Source organism: Citrus sinensis, chromosome 6, assembly GCF_022201045.2.
Source record: "Citrus sinensis cultivar Valencia sweet orange chromosome 6, DVS_A1.0, whole genome shotgun sequence".
NCBI lineage: Eukaryota > Viridiplantae > Streptophyta > Magnoliopsida > Sapindales > Rutaceae > Citrus > Citrus sinensis.
In genome coordinates this window covers 15,336,529-15,354,195 of record NC_068561.1, presented here as the reverse complement: position 1 = coordinate 15,354,195, position 17,667 = coordinate 15,336,529, and the positions used below count along the sequence as shown (strand labels likewise).

The following is a 17,667-nucleotide window of genomic DNA, read 5'->3' as shown; positions in this document are numbered from 1 at the left end:
TCTATCTACAAACTATTATTAAGGGTAATATTGTCTTTGCACAATCAACTAACGGTCAATGTTAAAATTAACTGACAGTATGGGGTTTTTTATAAATAAATTAATTCTCACCATCTACTTGTAACAAGCCCAAACCTCATGGGAGGTTTTTAAAAATTACCCTTATAAATTTTAATGCTGTTCCGCGGATCTGTCAACAGCACGTGTTTTGTATATCAAAAGGTAGAAAGCACAACATGGAAATTGGAACCTGTGCCTGGTCTTTCTCCTACATTTACATCGTGATAAAAATGCATTCAACTTCAACTAACAGCTACTTACAAAAAATAAAATTAAAAAAATTCAACAAACAGCTACAATGTGTAAAACGCCAGGTTGAGATGAAAGGATTAAGATTTCTATGGATTTGAGATTTTCGCAGTAAAATTTAGGAGTTATGAGCAGTTAATAAATACTGATTAAAAAAATAGCTAAATCTTACTTGTACATAAATATTAATAGATGCTTTTAAGTTCATTGAAAAGTTATTACTATTTATTTATGTAAGATTTTTTTTTTAACCCTACTCTATCTGCTCGGTCGACTATAAGTTTACAACCACCCTAAAATATCTATTAAGATCTATTTACATTATTCTATGAGTTAATTAATACTCAAGGTCGTGTTTATAAAAACTATGAAGTAATATCACTTTTAGGATCATGGTATGTTGCATCGATGTAATTCAATTTAATAGGTGCTAAGTTCAAACAATAATATAATTTAAAAATGGTCAATAAATAAAATAATTTTTTTAAATATATTTAATTTAATACATTCATATGTATTATTGACGTGTTTTCATCATCAATATATCTTTTTTTTTTAATTCATACAATTAATTTCTCCCATTCAATTTCACTGATGATTCACAAAATTCATAGCTAAAATTGTCATTTCTAGTATAGTGTGGCAATTGGTAAAATCAATATTGATATCATTAGTAAATAAATTAATAAATATAGTTTGTTCTTTTTAGTATCAATTATTTTTCTTATTAGCTCTTTAATCTCTTTCAATCCTGAAAATTTGTTATTAGAACTCACGTGCATAATGTAAACATTAAATTGATTTTCAAGGGCCATAAGACCCATTGAAAAAAAATCAATTAAATAAAACTAAGTACATAAGTAGTTTTGTTCTTTTGTGCTAGGAGAGTTAGAACCTTAAGGATTTTAAAATAATAATATTTCTTTGTAGGTTAGAGAGGTGAAAATAAATACCCAATAATTTAGTTATTTTTATACTTTTATGGAGCTTTTATGCTAAATTAAATTAAAAATGGGACAAAATGACAAATATTAAAATAAATTTTATAAGTTCTGAAAAGTCAAGCAGGGGCTTCAACTTGCTAGCTTCAACGTGGCATTGCTACTGCATACAGAAACTCCTGAGTTATTATTCAAAATTAAAAAAGTTAAAATATGTGAAATAATTAAGTTGTCATCCATGAATGACAAATCATGGGTTTGCTGAATGTAATTTAATCTAGACGTAACTTTTGATTCCCAAACGGATAATAACATTTAGATCTTGACTTTATATTTTTGAAATTACATAGTTTATCTATTTACATGAAATTTTTTTTTTCATTCATATTGAAATGACTAAATATCATTTATGCTTATGTTACATACTTGTTCCACTCTCACATAGGGTGGGTAAAAAAGCCCGGCCAGGTCCAGGCCTGCGGAATTTGCCCAGCCTTCACACATGAGTGCTTGGACAAGAGTTCAAGAAAAAAAAGCCCGGGTCAGGTCCAAGCTTACTAATTTTTTAAAAAATAAATTTATAAATTAGAATAATATAATTAAAATTAAAAAGTAACTTAAAAATAAAACAAGAAAACTTAAATTCTTAATTTATAAATTAATGATGATTAAAAAAAGTTAAAATTATGATACTAAACTCCTACTTATGTGTTAATTAATTAAAAAAATTTTGAATTAGAGAATCCAGTATTAAAAAAAAAATTTATAAGCTTTTATTTGTTTTATTTATTATTTTACTTTGAAATATTTATTTATTTTTATTTATCTATAATTATAATAATTTGTTGGTCATTAATTTATTTCAAATTTATAATAATTAAAAAAAAATCTCAAGTCTGGCCCAAACCCCTTATGCTTAACTTTAAGTGAGTTTGGGCCTGAGCTTGAAAAAGCTCGGCTCAAACCCGCCTTTTGCCATCCTTACTCTCGCACAAGTATAAATTAAATAAATTCTTCTAAAATTAATATGAGGAGCATACAAGTCTTAAATCTAGTGTTTTCACTTTTATTGACGTGAGCTATCCTCTTAAAGATTTTTGAGAATTGTAAAATACCAAATGACAAGGTTAAGTAACTTAAATCTTTCATTAGGGTTATTGAGTTGGGAATTTTTAATTGAATATTTTATTCGTTAATCATATTAAAAATATACTAATACATGCAAGTATTATAGAAAAAATTTATCATATTTAATTTTGAAAAATATTTTTTAATATTATAAATTTAACACTGGTGAGTCTTGCCTTGATATGTTATAGCGAAAAAATAACAAATTTATTGAGATCAACTCGAATAGAAGAAACATTTTATCCTACTTATTTTATAGGAGAAAAGATATTTTTGAGTATTTGTAAATACTTAGACTTGTGTCTTTAACTTAGCCTACCACTAGGACAAGGCCTTCATCTATTTTTACTCACACACACATTTTTTTTAAAAACAAAATATATATAATTTATTTTTTGAATAATTAACTCTCATTAAATCAGAAAAATACTCAAAAATACAATTTGATGACTGTAGAAAACCTTCTAGCAAAAGATGTTTAAAAAAAATAAATATTAAGCACATTATGGAAAAAGAAAAAAAGGGAAAAAAGAAAGGCTGAGGGCTAAATAGCTAATTAGAATCCAAACAGAAAAGAATTTATGACAAAGTGGCAACTTTCGTCCAAAGCACGCAGATAAAAATAATATTCCAAATGCCAAACGCATCTACGCTTTGATTCACCACAACTCAAGCAACCAGTTTTTAAACCACAAACAAAAACCCTAAATTAAATAGGATAGGCACATACAAACCTTTCTCCTCTCTAGGGTTTCTTCAAGGGTTTAAAACCCAAATCACAAAATTCTTAATTCATTGTTATAACCCATGTGAGATCGAACCCAAACTCTTCTCTAGATTAAGAAAGTTTGGAGCTTTTTGTTATTTTTCATTACCAATGAACATGGAAGCGAGAGTTGGTGTGGTTGTTGAAGGAGGCCAAAGGGCTTTAAATACAGCTCACAGCAGCGTTGTTGACGCTAGCGCTAGAAAATTCTTGCAGCAGCCGCAACAACCGCAACATAATTTAAGTGTCCCAAAACGGTCGTTAAATCAGCATCAAGCTCAGATTGGAACCGTGCAGCAGCTTCTTGCCGGTGGTATTGCTGGTGCTTTCAGCAAGACTTGTACAGCACCTCTCGCTCGGCTTACTATTCTGTTCCAGGTTTTTTTTTGTTTTTTGTTTTTTGGCTTGGATTTGCTGCTTTTTCATTTATTTTTATTTTTATTTTTGTATGTGTGTGTAAAGCCAGAGTTTTTTTTTTTTGGGTAGTTTAATTTGATTTATTTCTGTAATTTTTAATTCCTATTACTTTGTTAGTAGTACTTTTTGAATAGAATGTCAGAAATTTGCATGCACTTATTTTTTTCGTATAAATGTAGGAACTTGAAAAAAATTATAAAAAATAAATTTACATCAGTCATGAAATGTATTTGATTGTATAGTATGTTTCCGTCTTGCCATGAGTACCCTTTCCTTTGAAGATGAATTTGTTTTAAACTTTTAATCTGTCAAAATATTGCAGATGTTTTACATCAAGCAGAAGAGTTAGCATTCCATAAGCCAATCTAATTCGTAATCCTGTGCTATACAATCTGGATGAGATATTTATCATGAAGTGTCCATATGCTGATTATTACTTAGTTTTATTATTATGGATTATTTGCAGAGCGTTTTATTTTTCATTAAACTTGTAGTTTTCTTGACTGCGGGTGTTACTTTGTTTTATTAGGTGCAAGGTATGCACTCAGATCTTGCTGCCTTGAGCAAGCCTAGTATATTGCGTGAGGCTTCTCGTATAGCTAATGAAGAAGGGTTTAGAGCATTTTGGAAAGGCAATCTGGTTACCATTGCACACCGTCTTCCTTATTCTTCAGTCAACTTTTATTGTTATGAGCACTACAAGAATGTCAGTGTACCTGCTTGTTGAATAACTTATATTTTCTGTTAAAGTAGGATAAGAAAACTTTCATTGCAAATTGCTCATTATTATTTCATGTCTCCCTTTGCAGTTTTTGCAATCTGTTCTTGGCTTGGATAATCATCGGGAAAGTGCAAGCGTCAATCTGGGTGTGCACTTTGTAGGCGGTGGGTTAGCTGGAATGACTGCTGCATCTGCTACATATCCATTAGATCTTGTGAGGACACGCCTTGCAGCACAGGTACTTTTTGGTTAATTAGAACTGGGGGGTAATAGTCTGAGTTTGTCCATTTTTTGCCCCGCCCCCCCCCCCCCCCCCCCTCCGGGTTCATTGGTCAATGAAATCAAAGTATCTGGGCATGTTTTGTTATTTGTGCTTCCAGTTTAAAATCTCTGTCCTTAACTCAAATAGTTTTGGCACTTTGCAGAGACAAGCAATCTACTACAAAGGTATTTGGCATTCATTTCAAACCATTTGCAGAGAAGAAGGATTTTTGGGCTTGTATAAAGGACTTGGAGCGACATTATTGGTATGTTTTACTGTTCTTCCTCAATTTTTTTTTTCCTGCTTTGTGTTACCGTCTTTAATGTTGTTCTGTCACTTAATGTATTGCAGGGTGTTGGACCTAGTATAGCAATAAGTTTTTCTGTCTATGAGTCTCTCAGATCTTTTTGGCAGTCTTACAGGTGAGGGCCATTAAACTGGAGTCTTATTATCTGCTGTCATCGGCCTAGTATCTGTCCATGCGCTAATTGAAATAGCCTGTTATAACTTTTTCTTCAATTGATATCAGGCCCAATGATCCCACTGTCATGGTCAGCCTTGCATGCGGCAGTCTTTCAGGCATTGCCTCATCAACAGGTCAGTCATTTTTGAACGACATTCAAAGTCAATCCTTCTTTCATCATTTGAGCTAGGAGCCTAGGAATTTACTTTGTTTTCTGGAAAACAACGTTTTATTAATAGTTCCCACTGTGATTATGCAGCATAAATTTCATGGTTGCTGTTGATTTTTCTTTCTATGCTTCTATCAATTATGCTCTCTATCTCATGCCAGTATCATCAAAATTTGAGAAATAGATATTTTATTTATTTATTTTTTTGGAATAGATTTTTTTTTTGAATTAATACCCTTAATATCACTGCTTAGGATTTCTATTTTTGTAATTTTTTGCTAACTGATGCCTTTTAATAACTTTGAATATTGGGTTGCACTATTTTTTTTTTGTTACTTTTTTTAATTGTAGGTCAGTTATTTCATGAAAATTTCTAGTTGCTTTCAAAGGTTTTCTTTCCACTGACTTGTTGAGATTAAGTTTTAAAAGATGTATAATCGGCTTATTTGCTCAATTTCTCTTCCGTGTTTCTAATTGATATGTTCATTATGGACAGGAAATTTGAGCTGCAGACTTTGCATTTTGTTTGAATCAAAACTTTCGGTTGGATGTATTTCTTGATTTGACATATCTTCGTTACACCATAGTACTGTGATAGTACTAATTTGTGATCTAAATTTAAAGTTGGCATTATGACAAATATTTGTTGAATAGTTGATGCCCTAGGGTGATTTTTGGATTGCAATGACATGGTTTGCCATGTCCTGTAGTCTTGGCAACCTTAGTTTTAGGAATGATCAACCTGGGCTTTATGAAACTTACCAGGCAACACAACTGTCTGAAATATATATTTATATATGGGGATAATTAGGCTCTGATGTTGTCTTCCTTTGTGTTTGTGTCACACACATGTACAGATATACTAATCATATTGTGTTGTAAATTATTTGGATAGATTTCCTGTCCTTTGCTGAGACTTAACTCTATCCTTTTGATAATTTGCAGCAACTTTTCCTATTGATCTTGTGAGGAGAAGAATGCAGTTAGAAGGGGCCGGTGGTCGAGCTCGTGTCTACAATAATGGGTTGTTAGGGACTTTTCGGTACATAATTCAGTCTGAAGGTCTGCAGGGCTTGTATAGAGGCATTTTGCCAGAATATTACAAGGTGGTTCCTGGTGTTGGCATTGTTTTCATGACTTACGAGACATTGAAGATGCTTTTATCAAGTGTTCCTACCAGTTTTTAGTTACTTATCGCCGGCATATGTTATGCTATAACATGTCCATGAGTTCATAAATTATTAAACCCACTTTGACATGAAAGAAAATTCTGTTAGTTTGGATATACTAGGCAGCTAGAACAAATGTCTGGCATTTGCTGAGAGTAACAATGGTGGTAAATTTTGTCGTTGCCACTATATGATTTCCCCTTTTTCCTTCATTTCGGTCGGATAATGTATAGGTGGTTAGAACTGCGAGAGTGATATCAAGTGTATCCTGTTTCAACTGATTCGAGTCCTGACATTTCATATGTGTTAGCATTCATTGACGATCATGTCATCCTAACAATTTTGTTATATATCTTGAAATACCTGCTTTTATAGGCCGTGGATTCGGGCTTCTATTGTTTCCTTTCTTGTGAACTCGTGATTTCTACAGCAACAAAAAGATAATACATAGATGAAATGTGTTGTATTATTCTGGCCCTCCACTTTTGAGTCCGTAAGGATACATTTATGTAAGTTTGATTCAGGAAATACAATATTATTTGTTATATTTGATTCTTTTTGGATCTTGGTTGAAGAAATACTGAATGCCCCCATAAGCTTAGTCTCATTTAAATGAGGGTTCATCGTTGAAGCATGCCATTTGCCTTAACATGGAGAAATACTTGGGGGACTAAGGCTTAAATTGGTATTGAGCTGTTATAAAGTTGTGGAAAAAAAAGTAATTATAAAATAAAAATTAGTTGTTTTTAGTAAATATGATTTTTTAATAATAATATTGATAAAAAAAACTATTATATAAATATAGGATAAAATTGACGTAATTTGCAAGCCACGGCAGCAAGTAATTTGGTTTAATTAATTTTAAAAACTAATAAAGTTCAACTCACTAAATTGTGCCATATTTCAACCTTATTTAATTGTCAAATGTTACCAGATAATTGCGTGTACCATAATGCCCTTATCTTGATCAATCTGACAAAATTCACTGACTAGAGGGAGTATGAGTATCCAATTATGAAAGGGTTATTTTTAGGGACCTCCCCTGAGGTTTGGTGTATTAACAGTCTGATAGAAAGTATTCATTTAATTACAACGACCTCCCTTAACGTTAGTATAAAAATACGTAAGCGTCAGTATAAAAGGGTAAACAAGTAAAAGTAAACTTGAAATTTTTTCACAAAGTGTACTTCTCCTCGTAAACACAGCTTACACTTGAACAAAACCCACCATCATTTTCGTCCATGGAGAAGAAGCGTCTGTAACTCACAAATAATTTCTGAAATCATTGATTTATTTTCATTTACTGCACAAGATGACGTCGTGCGGTGGTCCAGAGCTTCCAAGAAGCGAGTATTACCGGCATCTAGCGTCTATCGTGACTGGAATTAGATCGCAAGAAGAGGTTAGTCTTCGAAAACGCAGCTTGCATGCTTGAATCAGTGGCTTACAAGATATTGTTGTTATTTTATTGATTAAAAATAACAATGGGTCTATTTTAATTAATGAAAGTCTGTTTTAATTAATGAAAATGGTGCTGGATGTTGTTTCTCTCTGGGGTTGTTAGTGTTGAGTTGAAAAAAACTATTGGGTAATGACTGATAAGAGCAATTTTCTAATGATTTAAGAGATGTGTAAGTACTAGATGTAGTTCATCAAAGATGGGTTTCAGTTTGCTTATAATGTGATAATCTTTTAGAGAGCCCACAGTGGTTTATGTGATTGTTCAGTTTGGGGTCATGACACTAATTGAGTTGTGTGTTAGTTTCGGTTTGTGCATGCCTTTGGTGTTCTTTTGCCTTATTGTTGTAATACCTTCAATAATTTGGTGGTGGTGTTTTTTTTTTTTTTTTGAGAAGGTAATTTTGTATTTGCTAAATAATGTGATTGTAATAAAATGTAACTTAAGTATATTGTTCTACACACAATTTTTGCTCCCATGTGAGATGTTCTCTGTGTTTTTGTCTAAGGCTTTTGTTTGTTATTCAAACTAGAAAATAGTGGATGCAAGACTATGAATTTGGCATGTGATAAACTTTGAAATTGCCCTTTTTCTAGATTAAAAAATATTGACTTGCCATTTTCCTTGTTTGATTCTAATTTTCAAACAAGTTTGCCGAAATCTTAAGTTCGATTACATGTTGTTTATTGTATTTCTTATTTCAAAGTCTGTAATCTATCTGCGTGCATCATTTCAGAAGAAGAATAAGCAGCTGTAGCAAGTCCATTAGTTTAGGTGTTCCGAGTATGACAGAGATGATGCTCTAGATCCAGGTTTGAGGCACCAACAAAACTCGAAGATATCAATTATAGAGTGGGATTTTCAGGACCTGAAATCCAATTTAATATTTACTTGATCTGGGTTTAAATATGGATGGAGCAAAGATTGGTATCAGATGGGTTTTATGGTCGGTGCCAACGCCTGTACTATCAAGTTTACAATATGAAAATCATTTCTTTTAATAGCTTTGCTCTTGTGGCATGTATTAGTTATGAAGTAGTTTGTAATAAAAAAAATCACAATAATAATATGCATGCAGGAGGCAGCTATGCTGCCACACATTATGTCAATTTTTTTATTATTATGCAATGTCAATTTTTTTATTAAGCAATTTCATTTTTTTTATCCAATGGATATTTTCATCTTCTTAAGTAATTTGTGATTTTGGCACGAATTACCCATCAGTTCATCAGTGAATAAAGAAATATTTTGGCAGGAAGGGTATTTTTGGATTTTCAATAGTCAACTAACAGTCCACTTAACAGAATACAAATGTCAGGGGAGGTCTTTGTAATTACGTGAATACTTTCTATCAGATTGTTAATACACCAAACCTCAGGGGAGGTCCCTAAAAATAACCCAATTATGAAATAACAGAGATCCATAGGGTGCGAATCTTAGAGTTTTGAGTGCCATTCATTATTATTATTATGATTTTATTAATCCGATCTTTAGATGAATTTAAACTCCGAAGAAGGAGATACTTTATAATGTAAGGTACAATATCATTGGTACATCAACTTAATAAAATTTATCATGTTTCATTTACATTATATATTGAAAAAATTGAAAAAATAAGATAGCATTTGGGTTAAAAAAATAAAATAAAATAAAGTACGCGTTGTGTTTCCACTCATTTCATCTTAAGATAAAAAATTCTATGGGCTGCAAATGTGGAAAACTTGTCATTTACTTTTGCATAATTATTATTAATCAGAGGTTATTATATTACATAATTATATAACATACATGATTGTACAACAATCGTTAAATTTTCATCCAACGATTATTACATAATGTTATATTTACAGTAACTTATAGCCGGATTGAATTACAATATGACCTGGCCGACCAGTTCTAGTATATTATATTAGTTATATTTGTACTAATACGACTGATTGCAAGTTACGCAAATGCAACTTAACAAGTGGGCCCCACAAAAGTTTATTCTACGTTATCCACGTGCTCTCGGGATTAGAGAGTCCTGCGCCGCCGAGGAACTTCTTTGCTATATAAAGTTTGGGGATAGCAGAGATTAGACAACAAAATCAGCTCAGTTGATTTCTGATTTAAAACGCGTTAAATTACCTAAATACCTTGAACCGACGCATCTCCAAAACCCGTATCCGCGACCATCACGACGCACCGACCAAACAACAAAACACGTTAGAATCCTTACACCAACTGGGAAGGGTTTACTTTTTGACTCGGGACTCCCGAGCCCGATTAACAACAAGTGAGTCTTATATTAAATAATTTTCTCGATCAAATTTATTTATGTTTCTTATTTATAGTTTTCCAATTCAAATTAGTAGCTTCTCGAGCATACAGTTTTCACAATTGGGTTTCCACGAAGTTGTTTCAGGGCATGGGGGCCAAAAACAAGAGACAGAAACTGAATCAGCCAAGCAAGAATTACAACAAATCAGGGCCGATTATTCCTGACGAGATCATATACGACATACTGATCAGAGTCCCGGCACGGGATCTTGTTTCTTTTAAAAGGGTATGCAAGTCCTGGAAATATATCATTTCCGGTCGTGAATTCTCGGCAGCCCACTTGAAGTATTGGAAATCAAGGTTTGATGTCATTCTTTTGCAAGGAGTTTTCCCTCATCAAGACTTTGTTGCATTGGATATAAGAACAAAGACTAGTCATCGGCTGTCCTTGAGAAATTTAGTACGTGAAGACAATGTCATTGTTTTAGATTCTCTTGATGGGTTGATTCTCTTTCGTGTTACTTATAGCAAAAGCCAACTTTACGTCTGTAACCCCTTGACCCAACGGCTTAAGCTGATATTGCGCGTCACGCCTTTTTCGCCTTTCTATGCACCGTTCCGTACGTTTTATAAGTTAGTGTTTGACTCCGCCTTGCAGAAATACAAGGTCATAGGGTTTTGTTATCAAAATGAAAATCCTGAGTTTGCTCTCAGGTATTGTGTAATTGAGTTGGATGGTGATGATCGTCAAGAGGCTCAGTCCCCAGTTTGGAGAAATGTTGAAACCCGGTTTCAGCACCTCTTGAAATGGGAGTTTAACACAGTTTTGGTTAATGGGTTGTTGTGTTGGTTAGCTCACAACATCACTGTCAGTGTTGAAGAGAGACTGGTTTATGTACAAGCGTTGGATATTGTGGGGGAAGAGTTTAAGGAAAAGATAAAGTTGCCATGCCAACCTGGGGATAATTACGCAGCAAATTGTAAAATGTTTCAGATGGAAAATGTCGAAGGGTCTCTTTGTGTTGCAATTCCTGAGGATCAGAATGAGCTTGGAATTTGGATCTTGAAAGATTGGGATGAGCATATTTGGATTAAGAAATATAATATATGTAATGGTCAAAAGCTTGGCAGTCCATTTCATTTCAGCAAAAGGTTCAGTATTTTGTTTGTGATGGATGCTGATGAGACAGAAGAAGTGAAGTTCATTGTTAGGATTAGTGGCAAATTGGGTTCATACAGCCTCAAGGGTCAACATCAGGAAGAAAATTCTGATGGTTCACCAAAATTCACATATGTTCCTAGCCTAATATGTTGGGATTGATCAACTGAATTGAATACAGATGTTTTGGCTTTTTTTTTTTCCTTGACTGTATAAATTTGTTCCTTTTGTTGATGTTATTGTATATCATCAAAACTGATTATGGTATTGATTAAGCTCCTATGATTAATGCCAAATTTTTATTTTTCCCTTTATTCAGTGAAGTAATTGATTTAATTCATATTTGTTAATGCCAGGCACATTCTTCTTCTTCTTTTTTTTTTAATATTATAAACCATGATAGTGACTTTTAAAACTTTAGATAATATCCCAGAGAGCGGTGTAAAAGCAAAATACTCGAGACATGAGTTTTCTAAATGTAATATTAATTAGAAATCCTTAGGAAAACAGGACATAATTTAAATAGAAATCCGTACGAAAGTTTCCTTATGCCATCCTGAAAGTCTTGAGAGAGACAAAAGTGAGTATTATATATATTTTGCCTCCAAACACGATTCTGGCTTCTTCACATTACATTACAGAGAAGCATGATGAGGAACTATAAACGCAGAGCAAATTGCATTGATTACCGCGACAATGGCTTAAAGCCCTATCTTCCCAGTGAGATCACATTTTACATATTGATTAGAGTCCCTCCACGGTACCTTGTTTCACTTAAGACGGTTTGTAAGCAATGGAAAAATATGATTAGCAGTCGCGAATTCTCTGAAGCCAGCTTGAGGTACTGGAGATCCAGACAAGTGGTCACAGGTATGCATGTATGTAAAAGTTTATAAATTAAATTAATGTCGTCATAGAGTTTATAACAGCTATACTGGTAAACTAAGTAATGATGTTTCTGGAAGTGCAGCTCGGGATCGTGCATATGCTGTGATTGTACCTGCAAAGGAGAATATTGATGCAATGAAGAAGTGGATTAAGGGTGAGATAAAAGGGATAGAAAATAGCAGGCTGGTTCGGGAACACTTGTCGTGGTGTGGATGGACATTTTCGAGACCTCCTAAAGGGAAATATCAGATACCAGAGATGAAATATCGATCACCAGATGGCAAAGTATATAATAGTTTAGTACGTGCTTGTAAAGCACAATGTGGGGTTTTGAGTACTTCCTAGCTTCAATGTAAAGTTATGCTTGCAAGCAGTTTGGGCGAATTTCTGCATAAATATACAAAGACTAAAGCGAGACTGTTACTTCATAAAAATTAAACAAAGATAACAATAGAATCAACTATTAAATTGCTATATTAATAGACCAGATGTTACAGAAACTATAATTGATATTCGAGGGCTAAATTGATTATTATAACTGTGGAAGATATGTATTAACATGTTGGATTGTCGAAGTTGAATCCTGGCATTTCATAAATGCAAAGAAAGTTTTGGAGTACTTGTATGGACACCCTTCCATTAGATTCTTGCAAATTTTTAATTGATTACAATAACTTGAACGAGACTTCAAAAAAGAACATAATAATTCACGGCGCTCAGCTTTAACTTGGATGCATTAAGAACAAGATGGGATTCCATTTGCTTTATTTCTATAATGATTGCCATAGTTAGCTAATTAACCAAGGTTCTGACTTGTGACGAACAAACTTTCAGTATACTTAAATAAACAAATGAAATATAATATAAGATACGAAAAAATATCGTTAATCACATAACCCACTTGTTCAGAATTTGATACATGCGCAGTATAAGTTAAAGAAAGCCGCTCGCAACTGGAAGAAGGTGATTTAATAGCCAAGGGAATAGAATTTGCTACTGACTTAAAGCCGATGGTGACCATCAAACGAGATATATAACAAGTAGATAAAATTTGGGTATGTGGCGAGCATTTTCTTTTCAGTTCAGTATCTTTGATCGAGAGATTTTTATTGAGCAGAAGCATTCAGAAAGCTTTTAATAGATTCTTCATTTACAGAACTAAGCTTCAAGCTCACTGAACAGCTCTGTTTCATGGCGACAGCTTATTGATGTGCTTTCTTTATTCAGTATTTTCAACAGTTCCATAATAATTTGCAGAGAATGTAAAAATATGTAATTAGCAAGTGAAGATCTCAGTCTTCCAGGAAAAAGCAGTCAAGATCAATCCATCATTGTCCACAGAAAGCAAGCTACTGATTGATTATTGGTTTTTGAAGAACAGAATCAAATGACGATGATTCCAAATCAGAGCACCTTATCATCGCTTTATACTCTATGCACCCCTTTACACCAAATCAGCCCCTACTTAGGGAATAAATCATGTTTGCTTTTTGTGCAATTATAAATTCCTCGCATCATGCAAATGAAACTCAACCTCCTCTTGCTACAGAACTTCTTAATACCTATCGATTGTTATGTTTTCCCTTTCCTCTACTGTCTGTTCATTACTCTCTCTGAGGTATATTTCATCTTTGTTGTGTCCATATTGGTGAGGATCAGGTAATCTGCATCCTGAGGTTTGGATCAGCATGTACGTTTGTTGTATCTAGTCCTCAGGATACGGATTACCTTATCCTTACTGACAATATAAAACTTTTTATTGTTGAAGCTATTAGCTAATATAAGCTACTTATGGTGGCTGCACAGCAAAGTAGCACTTGACTGTTGCTCCTCTTTGTCAGGTAATTTTTTATCATTGCACTTGCATGTCGTTTATCTTCTGCTATCAGAGTTCACACGTTGGTTGGTTATAAGATCCAGCCATGTCTAAATATTGGCCTCCCAATCTATTATGGAGGCTGCAAAATTTTTTAATGAAATATTTTTAGCTCTACTACTCAAAGACAAGCACTAGGATGCCGCTTTTACACATAATATTCAATCTATGAACATAATATAACATAATATTGGTAAAGATTACTGTTCCAATATAAATTTCATGCATGCTCAAATCCTAAGGACTATGGATCAGCTTTTTGGGATTTTTGAAGCATTCCAACAGCCTCTTCCTTGCTTTCAGTGCAGTCCTTGCCATCCTTGAAAACAAGAAACTCCATCATCTCCATGCGGAAGAAAATTAAACTTCCACATAAATGTGTAATGCAAGATCCAAAATCTTTGCCTACCACACAATGCCATGCTGGCCTGTATGCTTCGTCGAATTTCTGTTTAGTCAGATGAATGTAAGCTTAGACTGTAAATTATAGAGTAAAAGGGAGCGAAAACTCCAATCCTCCAAAGTTCTTGAGTCAATAACATTGTGCCGGAGATCTAAAGGTACTCATTAAAATCTTCCATATGTACATGAATTCTTCTCCCTTCATTGTGGGAGTCAAGTCTGCAGAGAACGTTTTGCACTCAGAAACAGAGATTTTAGGGGGCTTGCTATGGTCATGACTGCTTGCTCATATATTATTCATTATCAAGGTGAAGAAGCATATATAACCTGTTTATTTTCCAATTTTTAACATCCAAATTGATTGGATTGTATGATGCAAAGTAGATGACAGGAGTACAAGACATAGTTTGTTATAGATTACATAATAAGGTCAAGATTCGAGATTGGACCGTAAAGTGAGATTTTAAATCTTTTAGTGTGTTGTTATTTTAAGAAAATCATCTTTCTAAATTGCCTGACTATAGACATGTACCCTTTTTTATCACTTTCTTTAACAAACATATATCATCATTCACTCATGTACTGACAAGGATTCTAAAGGTTAATATAATACCTGTTTGATGTAATGAGCTATGGATTGACAATCAGAGACCTCGTGGAGATCAAGAGCTTGGTAAGCTAACTCCATCACATGGCTTTGCAGCTCATCTGGCATGTCAGTCTCTTGTACCACAGGTTTTCCTTCCAGCATCTCAATGAGAAAAAAATGAAAAAAAAAAAAAAAAAAGACAAGTGAATGCGCATGAAGGCCTCTAATTGCCTTTTGTCTATATAGCACAAGTTCATGAAAAACATAAGAAGAAGCTGGTGGTGGAGATTAAAAGCAAAGCGATGATATTTTCGCTGTCAATTTCACATTTTGGCCTATAAAAATTGAAATTTGTAAGCACTAGGAACTGTTAAATCAAAACAGTTGTAATAAAAATATCTTTCCTAGTCATTGATTGCATACCATTGCAACTTTCTAGTTGCGACAAATCTCCAAAAAGCAAGTTAATAAAATCCGGGATTTCAACAGAACATGAGGTGGTTTTTGGACATCTTGCGATTCTATTTTTCATCATGTTCTAATAAGAGACATGATTTGTTGTTCCGGACCCTGCTTGACCTTCATTGACTCAAACAGTCAGTCAGAAAATTGCACTACAGGTAGAACCACAAGAGATTGATGCCTTCTACTTTTTGGATTCCCAGTCAGTTGTTCTAAAGTGGTCCATATTTAGATTGAAATGACCAAAATAGTTAACTCTCATATTTTGTGGCTGCTAACTGTCGTGTCCAAAGACACCATTGTCGAGCAACAAAGTGTCAGCATTCTTCTTTGGTAGCTTAATTGTCAAGCTATATATATTATCATATGTAAATTATAAAAGATTTAGCACAACTGATAAATAAACCCAGAGATCCAATTTCAAATCAAACTCATCAGGCAGTTAAAATTTCTCTTGTTCGAAATATGATCATCAAAATTTATCAAAAGCCATACAAGGGAAAAATGAATGAAATTTCAAGCAGTCCATTTCTCTATTGAGCTGTGATTATAATACTCAAAAGGAACTTCCAAGTCTTGAAGTCACACATGTTGAGCCAAAACCTTAAGAGAAATCATCAATACATTCAACTACAATTCTCATCTGAACAAAGTTACCCAACTCTAGGAGTCCCTAAAAATCCCACAAAACCTGATAAAGAATTCATCAATCAAGACAAAGTCAAATTCAAGAAAACGCACCGTTTTCAATCACCAGCAAAATCCTAATTTTCATTTACCCAAAATCGTCTCCTAAAACCCATAAATAAACCCTTTTTCTTTACCAAGAAATCCTTCAATTAATCACCTTGATCTAAGCAAGAACAAGCTGAATTCTTGACCCGCGCACTCGTCTGGATTAATCAAATGAAAAGACTCCGAATCAGCGCTACCAATCATGTGCTCGTAATTAGCCCTCATGTATATAATCTGCTCACCCGAATCCGGACCAGAAGACCCTAACCCGGCAGGAATTACACCCGCTCCAATGGTAATCGATTGCATCATCTTCAACATCAGACGATTCTGGCCGCTCGCTTTTCTCCGAACCGCGAACCCCACCTTGCGCCCGTTACAATACATTATCCAAACAGGCACCAAACGGAGCGGGCAAGAAGTGACTTCAATTCTCTCGGTGCTTTCGGGCCGGGCGCATTCAAGGGCGATACGAACGAGTCCGCAGCGCATTTCTTTAACGAGTTGGTTAGTGGGCATCGATAATTCGAGAAGCAGAGTCGGTTTCATCGAGACACGGTCTTGTTGGATGCAGAACCAGACGTGGCCGCGGCGGTGGCCGAAGATTGTGCCGATGACCATTGATTTCGACGGACGAGGCGGAACAATCAAGAGTGTCGTGCTGTTATCTTCAGGAGAGGTTGGTTCTTGATCTGGGTTTTGGGCTTCTTGATCAGCGGCTGCTGATTTGGTGTTGGTGGGTTCGTCGATGTCGTCTCTTAAAGAGGTGCTGAGGCGTTTCTTGGGTGCGGGGGTTGTTTGGGCGTCTGCGGCGGTTGGGAAGATGCAAGGGAGGAAGAATCGACGGATCTTGGACATTGTTAGAGTCTCAAGATTCGTGTGACTGGTGTGATAATTGTGAGGCTGAGGGCTATTGTGGTGTTTTTTCTGTTTTCTGGGGTTTATTTATAAATGAAGAAATATCTATAAGGGCGGGAAGTGAATATAGCCGTTGGAATTTTGCTGTGTTGGTTTGGCAGGTTGGGGTTTGTTAAAAATGCTGACACGTGTATAAATAAGTTTGGATGGCGTGGCAATTTCAGAGGTTGGGCCTAAGTGGGCCCGGTCCAGTTACATTCCTTCTTGTGCGCTGTTAACCAAGGAATTGCCTTTTTTTTTTGATTTATGACCTTTTTTTGAAATTTATGCTGATTGATATGTTATTGAAAATATTTTGAAAAACATTTTATTCTTACAAAATATTTAAAACATTTATTTGCAGAAAAAAATTCAATTTATTGTGTCATTAATATCTAATGGTTCTTAACTCCTTACATGGAAGAGTGTGAGAATTAACTGGTTTTCATTTTCAAATGAATTGTTGAAGACTCCCAAAATTGTTTAAATGCACATAAAGTCCTTTAGTTTATGAAATAATCATAGACACCATATTTTGGACAATTGTAACCATATATATAATTGGTTCTATATTGTCAAAGGATATAATTGTTCAA

At 34.2% G+C, this 17,667-nt stretch overlaps 5 protein-coding genes and 1 non-coding gene across 7 annotated transcripts; 4 read left to right on the top strand and 2 right to left on the bottom strand.

Moving 5' to 3' along the window:
- The first annotated feature begins 2,974 nt into the window (after positions 1-2,974).
- Positions 2,975-6,892, top strand: LOC102618151 (uncharacterized). Its single transcript, XM_006480834.3, has 7 exons — positions 2,975-3,522; positions 4,091-4,267; positions 4,371-4,520; positions 4,708-4,809; positions 4,896-4,966; positions 5,074-5,141; positions 6,122-6,892. The coding sequence occupies exons 1-7, from the start codon at positions 3,256-3,258 to the stop codon at positions 6,361-6,363; spliced, it is 1,077 nt and encodes a 358-aa protein (XP_006480897.1). The 5' UTR covers positions 2,975-3,255; the 3' UTR covers positions 6,364-6,892.
- Positions 6,893-9,877: 2,985 nt separating this feature from the next.
- LOC102617694 (F-box protein At5g49610-like) lies at positions 9,878-11,536 on the top strand. 2 transcript variants are annotated; one of them, XM_006480832.4, is made up of 2 exons: positions 9,878-10,079; positions 10,209-11,536. In XM_006480832.4, the coding sequence occupies exon 2, from the start codon at positions 10,212-10,214 to the stop codon at positions 11,382-11,384; it is 1,173 nt and encodes a 390-aa protein (XP_006480895.1). In that variant the 5' UTR covers positions 9,878-10,079; positions 10,209-10,211; the 3' UTR covers positions 11,385-11,536. The 2 variants fall into 2 exon arrangements, with proteins under 2 accessions (XP_006480895.1, XP_006480896.1); XM_006480833.4 differs by having other exon boundaries at positions 10,200-11,536.
- A 112-nt stretch (positions 11,537-11,648) lies between these two features.
- Positions 11,649-13,898, top strand: LOC127903052 (uncharacterized). Its single transcript, XM_052443662.1, has 2 exons — positions 11,649-12,092; positions 12,193-13,898. The coding sequence occupies exons 1-2, from the start codon at positions 11,870-11,872 to the stop codon at positions 12,453-12,455; spliced, it is 486 nt and encodes a 161-aa protein (XP_052299622.1). The 5' UTR covers positions 11,649-11,869; the 3' UTR covers positions 12,456-13,898.
- Positions 13,755-13,862, top strand: MIR2111 (microRNA MIR2111). The gene has a single exon (NR_161575.1). It is a non-coding gene; the product is annotated as a microRNA MIR2111 (primary transcript).
- A 234-nt stretch (positions 13,899-14,132) lies between the features above and the next one.
- LOC102617098 (uncharacterized) lies at positions 14,133-15,324 on the bottom strand. The gene is made up of 2 exons (XM_006480831.4): positions 15,002-15,324; positions 14,133-14,434 (listed from the first exon to the last, which is right to left on the bottom strand). The coding sequence occupies exons 1-2, from the start codon at positions 15,137-15,139 to the stop codon at positions 14,231-14,233; spliced, it is 342 nt and encodes a 113-aa protein (XP_006480894.1). The 5' UTR covers positions 15,140-15,324; the 3' UTR covers positions 14,133-14,230.
- A 523-nt stretch (positions 15,325-15,847) lies between these two features.
- On the bottom strand, positions 15,848-17,239 carry LOC102607256 (protein MIZU-KUSSEI 1). The gene has a single exon (XM_015531229.3). The coding sequence runs from the start codon at positions 17,030-17,032 to the stop codon at positions 16,283-16,285; it is 750 nt and encodes a 249-aa protein (XP_015386715.1). The 5' UTR covers positions 17,033-17,239; the 3' UTR covers positions 15,848-16,282.
- Between the last annotated feature and the right edge of the window lie 428 nt (positions 17,240-17,667).

What these genes read in the sequence shown, in the direction of transcription:
- LOC127903052 (XM_052443662.1), top strand. Translation starts at nt 11,870, where the DNA reads ATGATGAGGAACTATAAACGCAGAGCAAATTGCATTGATTACCGCGAC. An exon ending in ATCCAGACAAGTGGTCACAG is followed by an intron (nt 12,093 to 12,192) that starts GTATGCATGTAT and finishes CTGGAAGTGCAG; the next exon opens with CTCGGGATCGTGCATATGCT.
- LOC102618151 (XM_006480834.3), top strand. Translation starts at nt 3,256, where the DNA reads ATGAACATGGAAGCGAGAGTTGGTGTGGTTGTTGAAGGAGGCCAAAGG. An exon ending in GGCTTACTATTCTGTTCCAG is followed by an intron (nt 3,523 to 4,090) that starts GTTTTTTTTTGT and finishes TTGTTTTATTAG; the next exon opens with GTGCAAGGTATGCACTCAGA. An exon ending in GTTATGAGCACTACAAGAAT is followed by an intron (nt 4,268 to 4,370) that starts GTCAGTGTACCT and finishes CTCCCTTTGCAG; the next exon opens with TTTTTGCAATCTGTTCTTGG.
- LOC102607256 (XM_015531229.3), bottom strand. Translation starts at nt 17,032, where the DNA reads ATGTCCAAGATCCGTCGATTCTTCCTCCCTTGCATCTTCCCAACCGCC.
- LOC102617694 (XM_006480832.4), top strand. Translation starts at nt 10,212, where the DNA reads ATGGGGGCCAAAAACAAGAGACAGAAACTGAATCAGCCAAGCAAGAAT.
- LOC102617098 (XM_006480831.4), bottom strand. Translation starts at nt 15,139, where the DNA reads ATGCTGGAAGGAAAACCTGTGGTACAAGAGACTGACATGCCAGATGAG. An exon ending in TAGCTCATTACATCAAACAG is followed by an intron (nt 14,435 to 15,001) that starts GTATTATATTAA and finishes CTGACTAAACAG; the next exon opens with AAATTCGACGAAGCATACAG.